At 61.5% G+C, this 7,529-nt stretch overlaps 1 protein-coding gene across 32 annotated transcripts in view; it reads left to right on the top strand.

The window, feature by feature from the left end:
* DCTN1 (dynactin subunit 1) overlaps positions 1-7,529 on the top strand; it is a 38,895-nt gene that overhangs the window by 16,674 nt on the left and 14,692 nt on the right. For 14 of the 32 annotated variants that reach the window (XM_085547615.1, XM_085547609.1, XM_085547614.1 and 11 more), the window contains one exon: positions 6,988-7,008. The exons of 10 other annotated variants lie outside the window; for them this stretch is intronic. In XM_085547615.1, the coding sequence (XP_085403741.1) occupies positions 6,988-7,008 (21 nt within the window). Of the gene's footprint in view, positions 1-4,135; positions 4,247-6,987; positions 7,009-7,529 lie in introns of those variants that run through there. 8 more of the 32 variants (XM_015850178.3, XM_015850176.3, XM_085547599.1 and 5 more) reach the window with 3 other exon arrangements.

The raw sequence follows: 7,529 nt of genomic DNA, 5'->3' as shown, positions 1-7,529 counted from the left end.
CGGGGCAGCAGATGGGCTCTGCAGCTCGGTGAGGGCATGGGGCCGTGCTTCCAGATGGCTGCTTTGAAACAAGGAGGGGGTCGGCTCAGGCCCTATTAATCTTTTAAAGGAAGGAGTAATCCGATTATCTCACAGAGCGTGCCTCCGTCTGGGCTGCCCACAGCACGTCCTGCAGAAGGCTCTGAGAGCAGGAGCAGAGTCACGGAGCTGTAGGGGCTGTGAGGGACCTCGGAGCTCCCCTAGTCCCACCCCTGGTCTGTTCCCCACAGCAGCTGCACACAAAGCATCCCGCTGGCTTTGGGTATCTCCAGGAAGGAGACCCCCCGCCCCCTGTGCTCTGTGCCAGGCTCTGCCCCCCTCACAGCCGGATGGAGCTCCCTGGGCTGCAGCCTGTGCCCGCTGCCTGTCCTGGCACTGAGCACCACCAAACAGAGCCCAGCCCCATCCCCCTGCCCTGCAGATCCCACCAGTGCTGCTCAGATCCCCTCAGCCTTCTCTCCTTGCACAGCCCCGGGGCTCTCAGCCTGTCCCCATCACGAGGTGCTCCAGGCCCCCAGCAGCTCCACGGGGCTCTCCCAGCAGCTCCCAGTCTGTTCTGAATGGGGAGCCCCGCACTGGATGCCGTGCTCCAGCTGTGGTCTCCCCATGGCAGAGCAGAGGGGCTGAGCAGCTCCCTGCCCTGCTGCCCACATTCTGTGCCTGCAGCCCATAGAACCGTGGGCCTTCTGGGTTGCTCTACTGTTGGCTGCAGGGGGGGCACTGTGCAGCCTGCAGGTGCTGTGAGATGGGCTGAGCGTTCCCCTGCTGTCAGGCCGTGCTTGCTCCTGGCCTGAGATAAGATCCAGCAATCTGATTATCTCTGGTGGTGCTATGAGTCCCTGCTAAGCTGCACAGCTCCTCCATGAATCACTTCTCTCGGGCATCAGTGCGTGTCTTTAAAGGGCAGTTCGGAAGCATCTGATTTCAGTTGTGACACTGCATTTTCCTCTCTCCTCCTCCTGCTCACAAGGCCGGCTCTGTGTTGGGTGTAGGGCAGATGTTGTGGGTTTGGGAAGCTGAGTGTGCCTTCGGAATGGGCTGGTTTGTGAGCAGCTCCTGCCTTCCCCTCTTACTGCAGTGTCCTGAACTCCCCGGCTCCTCCATCAGTGCAGGTGGCACTTTGCTCCCCATGCAGCTGTGGGGTGGTGGAGTGGGATGGGGTGAGGGTTTGTTGCCCGTCACAGCCCACAGGAACAGGGCATGGGGAGCCCAGAGCTTTGGGTGCTGGTGGCCTGACCCCAAGAGCTGTTGGTGCACACCATGCCCTCAGCATCCCAAAGTGGTTTGGGATGGAAGGGGCCTTAAAGGCCACCTGGCTCCAACCTGCCCGCTGCAGCAGGGACACAGCACAGCCCACCGTGTCTGCTGGGCTGACTGCCTGCCTGCACGGAACCCCCCCTTAGCCCTGGTGTGCCATCAGCAGCTGGGATCAGGGCAGGTGAGCAGCTGGGGCTGCCGTCTGGGCTCTGGGTTCGTCACTGCTGGGCGAGACCCAGCCAGGCAGAGTGTGGATGTGGTTAAGGAGCTGAGTGCTGGGCAGAACCCAGCTTGGGGCTGAGCAGGTCCTGCACAGGGAGATCCCAGCCGTGGCTGAGCCCCGTGCGGTGGTGCCAGGCTGGGTGTGGGCAGATGGGAAGGCACTGCTGGGACTGGGGCTGGCTGGCCTGGCAGTGATAACGAGCACCCAGGTGTGTGTGGGGGGAGCCCGTGGCTTCTGCCAGTTGGCAGCTTGGTGCCAGGGGCTGCAGCCATGCCTTGCTGGGTGGCTGTGTCTGGGAGGTGGGCCCAGCCGGGCTGCAGGCTGCCGTTCCCTTGGGGGTCACTCACTACAGGCTGCCATTGCACTTTGAACTGCAGAGAATTGTTATTGTTGGGAAGTGGTGAACTTCATCTAGGCTTATGTGAGTGACAGGACTGTGAGAACTGGGCTGGCTTGGTGCGGGTGGCTCTCTGGGTAAATGCAATTCTGCTCTTAATGAACTTTGCAGGTGGGAGTGGTGATGTGTGACACTGTGAGTGCCACGGTCCCTTCCCAGCAGTGAGTGCCCCGAGCTCCTGCAGCACCTCCTCTGGGTTGGGTGCATTGCTGTGTGTGTGAGTGCTTTGGATGGAGGAGAGGAGAGGAGAGGAGAGGAGAGGAGAGGAGAGGAGAGGAGAGGAGAGGAGAGGAGAGGAGAGGAGAGGAGAGGAGAGGAGAGGAGAGGAGAGGAGAGGAGAGGAGAGGAGAGGAGAGGAGAGGAGAGGAGAGGAGAGGAGAGGAGAGGAGAGGAGAGGAGAGAGCAGCGGTGCTGACTGCTGGTAGGGGAAGCATTGGGAGTGTCACAGCAAAGTGCCATGGCTTCTTTGCCCTGTTAATTCTCTCTCCCTCTCTTGACGTGGGATCCTTCTGGGATATCCGCATTTTCTCTGTGCTGTAACCCAGTGGCACAGTGCTTATCCTGTAGGAGAATCTCAGCTGCACCCTTCTGGGCTCTGTGCTGAAGGCACATGCAGTTTTGTCTGCCAGCTGAGTGATGCTGACGTCTCTGGAAGGATTTCACTAGTTAAAAAAGCCCCACAAGAGCCCATCACAAATGAGCCAGCAAAAAAAACAACACAACAGGACCTGAAAGAGGAACTGAAGAGGAATTGAAGGCCTGGACCTGCCCTACTGGGCACCCACCGTGCACCCACCACATACCCACCCTGCTATGGAGGTTCTGTGCCGTGCTGTGGTCCCAGCCTCACACTCCTGTGTTGGCCCTGGGCAGCGCTGTGCTGAGATGATCCCTATGGTCCCTCCCACCTGCTGATTCTGAGAACCAAATGGTCCCAAGTGGAGACCTGTCCCCATTCCCTATGGGGTGACGCACAGCAGTGCTGGCACCTGGGGAGCAGGGCAGCCCCAAGGGCAGTGCTGGATGGGGTTGGGGATGCTGCTGATGCTGCTGATGCTGCTGATGCTGCTGATGCTGACGTGAGCCCATCCCCGAGTGGCTCAGATGTGTAATGAGAGCCAGGCTCCATCCCTCGGGGCATCGATTGGGCCTTGTAAGCGGAGCTGGGTTTGCTGAGTGCTTTTAAGTTGCCCTGAGGGCTGGATGGAGTCGCATTAAGATGAGGATGTGAGCTGATGAGCGGTGATTCAGCATTTGGCCGGGCAGAATGTAGTGCTGGTGTGTGGGGCTCCTTTGTTGGCCTCTGGAGTACTGGGAATGGTGGACCCGGGGCTGTGTGGGGCCAGCAGGGGGTGGGCAGCATTGTGAAAAATGGCCTGGAATTTTTGCAGAGGTCCTTAAAGATCACAGAACCAGAGGATGGTTGGGTTGGAAGGGTCCTTAGAGAGCACAGAGCCATAGGATGGTTGGGTTGGTGGAGTCTTTAAAGATCATAGAACCATAGGATTTGGGTTGGGGAGGTCCTTAAAGATCATAGAGCCATAGGATGGTTGTGTTGGAAGGGTCCTTAAAGATCATAGAGCCGTAGGATGGTTGGGTTTGGGAGGTCCTTAAAGATCATAGAGCCATAGGATGGTTGGGTTGGAAGGGTCCATAAAGATCATAGAGCGATAGGATGGTTGGGTTGGTGGAGTCTTTAAAGATCATAGAACCATAGGATTTGGGTTGGGGAGGTCCTTAAAGATCATAGAGCCATAGGCTGGCGGTGTCTTTAAGGATCATAGAACCATAGGATGGTTGGGTTTGGGATGGAAGGGTCAGCCCAGCCAGCCCCTACCCCTGGGGCTGTCATTTCCTCGCTCATCTCTCCCGTCTGACCCCATCCTCGGGGGTTCCATCCTCGGTCTCGGGGCGCTGGGTTCGAGGCACCCTGGGCTCCCATAAATGGGCGGCTGTTGGTTTTAGGGACATCCCTAAAGAAGGGCTGGAATTGCGGCTCTTGGCGTTGTGTACCGCGGACAGAGCTCGTCTTCCCATCGTGGTGGGGGTGTCATGCCGGGCGTTGGGGGGCTCAGCATTGCGGGGGGCGCGTCGGGTCGGTCCGTCCGTGCGGCGGCTGCGGAGCATCGCGGGGCGGGGCGGGGCGGGGCGGCACCGCGCTGATGTCAGCCGGCGGGGAGCGGGGCGGGGAGCGGGGCGGCGGGCGCGGGGCTCCGGCTGCTGCGGGCGGCGAGCGCGGAGCGCGGCCATTTGCAGGCGGCGGGCGGGCGGTAACGGCTCCGTGTCCCTTCTCTCCCGCCGCCATGAGGCAGGCACCGGCCGCACGCAAGGTACAGCCGCGCCCTTCCCCGCATGCGGGGCGCGGGGATGCGGGGATGCGGGGGGGGGAGCGGGGCCGCAGCGCTGCGCACGTCGGGGCTCGGGGGGGGCGGCCGTGCCGAGCCGTGCTGAACCGAGCCGTGCTGAACCGAGCCGTGCTGAACCGAACCGTGCTGAACCGAGCCGTGCTGAACCGAGCCGTGCTGAACCGAACCGTGCTGAACCGAACCGTGCTGTGCTGAACCGAGCCGTGCTGAACCGAGCCGTGCTGTGCTGTGCTGCGGGAGCTGCGCGCTGCTGCAGGGCGGGGGAACGGCGGCGCTGCTCAGTGCTGCCCGGTGCCGCTCGGTGCTGTTCGGTGCTGTTCGGTGCTGTTCGGTGCCACCCGGTGCCGCTCGGTGCCGCTCGGTGCTGCTCAGTGCTGCTCGGTGCTATTCGGTGCTGCTCGGTGCTGCCCTGCATGCTTATTTTTAGCACGGCCGGGATGTCACCGCAGGCGTTAAGGAGAAATCGGGAGGATTTTTTTTTGGCCTGATATGAAGAAGTGGAAATAGAAATAACCGAAGGCCTCCGCTGCATCAGCAAGGAGACTTTGCAGCTTTCATGCACGGCATCACGGCGGCTGATGGTCACTGCTGGTCCACACCGAACAGTGCGGAGCTCTGCCTGCCCTGCCCTGCGCTGCCCTGCACCCCATAACCACCTCCAAAGTGGAGCTCCATGGGCTCAGTAACTGCAGTGCTGGGGGTGCAGCGATGTGGCTGCACTCAGCTCAGCCCTGTGCTGCCCCTGGCTCAGTCCTGGTTTTCCTCTTGCTGCTTTCCCATCCTCTGCACGCAGCTCGTGCATGGGGCATTCCAGCTGTTGGGAACCACTGTGATGGTGTGCACCCGGTGCACCCCATGTGACGTGGGGGGGCTGCAGAGCTGCAGGTGCCCATGGGGTGGTGGGTGCTCAGTGGTCCCCGTGCCCGGTGATGCTGCCCAGCAGGGAACCCCTCGGGGTGCTGCAGAAGATCCCAGCTGTGACCCATAGAGCTGTGCCGGCCCGGTCCAACACAGCCTGGCAGCACAGCACCCTCCTGCACACTGTATGGTGACCCATGAGATGGCGACAGCTGCCGTGGGCTGGTGCACAGCGCGATGGGATCTGGGAGGCCGCGGTGTTTGCACCATGGAGCCGCGCTGCCGAGCAGAGCATCCCTTCGTGCCCTGCCTTGCGTGTGCCACCCGGGGGCACTTCCTTGCACGGAACAGGAGAGCTGCACCAGCTGACCGTGATGGCTGGGAGGGAGGAGCCAGGATGGCAGCGCAGCCACCGCTCTGCGAGGTGCTCACAGGCCGCAGATGGTGAACTGCTGCTTCCCTCCCCACGGAGCAGCACCCAGCGCTGGCAGATGGGCTCTTCACAGTGGCAAAGCAGTGCACGAACCGCAGCCTCCTTCCACGCTGCAGCCGGCCGTGCTGGGAGAGGAGGCATAAAACCAGGACTCCATCGTTCCACATGGCCGCCCTCCAAAGAGCAGCACCCAGCTGTGTCCCTGCTTTGCACCAGGGGAGCTACGGGAGCAGAGGGCTTTCAGCTGGAGGGCACTTGCAGAGGCTGCCTGACCCCTGCAATGAGCAGGAACAGCCAGAGCCCATCCTGGAGCCGGGCTGTGTGCAGGGATGGGGCTGAAGTTGGCACCACTGAGTCCCCAAGGAGGGGTTTCATTGTCCCTCTGTGTGGTCTGTGTGCAGCAGGCTGTAGGTAACAGCTCTGTAGGTAACAGCTCTGTAGGTAACAGCTCAGTATGTAGCAGGACTTCCTGAAGAAGCCAAAGTGCCCCAGCAGAGCTCGTGCTGCAGCTCCTGAAGCAGTGCTGTGTACTGGAGGTGTTCAGCTCTCCTCCCAGCTGTCTTTGCAGAGCAGATGTTGATGTAGATGTGCATCTTCCCCTCTGTGCTGCTCAGTGCAGCCTGTCAGAGAATGGTCTGAATGAGAAGGGAGAGGAGTGAGGTTCAGGCTCAGCAAAGCGCAGTGAGCAGCTGGTGCTGTGAGCAGTTCCTGCTGCTGGTCGGGTTGTGTCGGTGCTGCAGGGCTGCATCTCCCCAGAGTGGGGCCATCCCGCTGCTGACCCCGGCCCCGTTGTGCCCTGGGGTGGCTGCAGGGATCCCCTGGGCTGTGTGACGTCCCACGGGCGCAGTGGGCTCTGTGTGGGGTTTGTTTGTGTCTGGAAATGAGAAGGAAGCACGGAGGTGTTTGAGAAGAGGCTGCAGGAGATGAGATCCCTGCAAGAGAGCCTGGAGCTGCAGCATCCCAGGGCAGCGGGTCGGTGATGCTCCGGCTCCATCAGCAGCAAAGGGGTGGTGGGAGAGAGGAGAAAACCAACCTGGATGAGAACAAACAGCCTCACACCTGGACATCCCTAAGAAAAGAAGGAGCTGAATGAAACGCGCCTCCCAGCATCAGGACCCGCTGAGCCCTGCACGGCGCCGCCTGCAGCTCCCACAGCGCCGGCCGGGGGGGCAGTGACTGCGTGTTGGGGGGGTTTGGGCAGCTCGGGGGCTGCAGCATCGTGCTCTGTGTGTTGGGGCAGCGCGGCCACCATCACCGTCACCTGCCCGGCTGCAGCGAGCACTAATCGCTGCCATCTCTTTTGTTTCCTTTCCCTGCTCTCTGCTGCTGTGCCGCTGTGCCGCTGTACCTCTGCTCCTGTCTTTCCCTGTCTGAATGTCTCTCCTCCTCTGCCTTCTGCTCCGTGTCCCCGCAGACCACCGCCCGGCGGCCCAAGGTGAGCACAGCGGCAGCGGTCGCGTCCATCACCTCGTTGGGTGCCGCGTTGTGTCCCAGCTCAGCCTGGCACCCAAAGGGGCCTCACCAGGTCCACACACTCCTCTCAAGTGTGTCTGAGTCGTGGGCCGACCTGCTGGGGCAAAGCGTGCGGGGGGTGACAGTCCTCGCTGTCACTGCTGTCACTGCTGCTGTGAGCACAGGGCTGGGAGCAGTGCGGGCTGTCGGGCAGGGCTGTGTCAGCACAGCGCGGCCTCTCGTGCTTCGTGCCCCACCATGGAGTGAGTGCCCTGCAGAGCGCAGCAGGTGGTTGGCTGAGCACAGATGGGGTGGTAAATCCCTGAGGAGCTCATTAACGGCTGGTTAGGGCTTGTGAATGGAAACGGCTTCATCCCTTCGTTGGAGATGTCCCTACAGGGGTGGCTTCACCCCCCACTGCTGGGTCTGAGGGTCACAGCATCGGTCAGGCTGGGAAAGACCTCACTGAGCCCACCCCACCGCACTGTGCTCACTGCCCGTGTC

This window comes from Coturnix japonica, chromosome 4 (assembly GCF_054131305.1).
Source record: "Coturnix japonica strain WE chromosome 4, WE-NBRP24, whole genome shotgun sequence".
Lineage (NCBI taxonomy): Eukaryota > Metazoa > Chordata > Aves > Galliformes > Phasianidae > Coturnix > Coturnix japonica.
The sequence above is the reverse complement of the archived record's forward strand: the minus strand, read 5'-3'. Positions and strand labels throughout refer to the sequence as shown.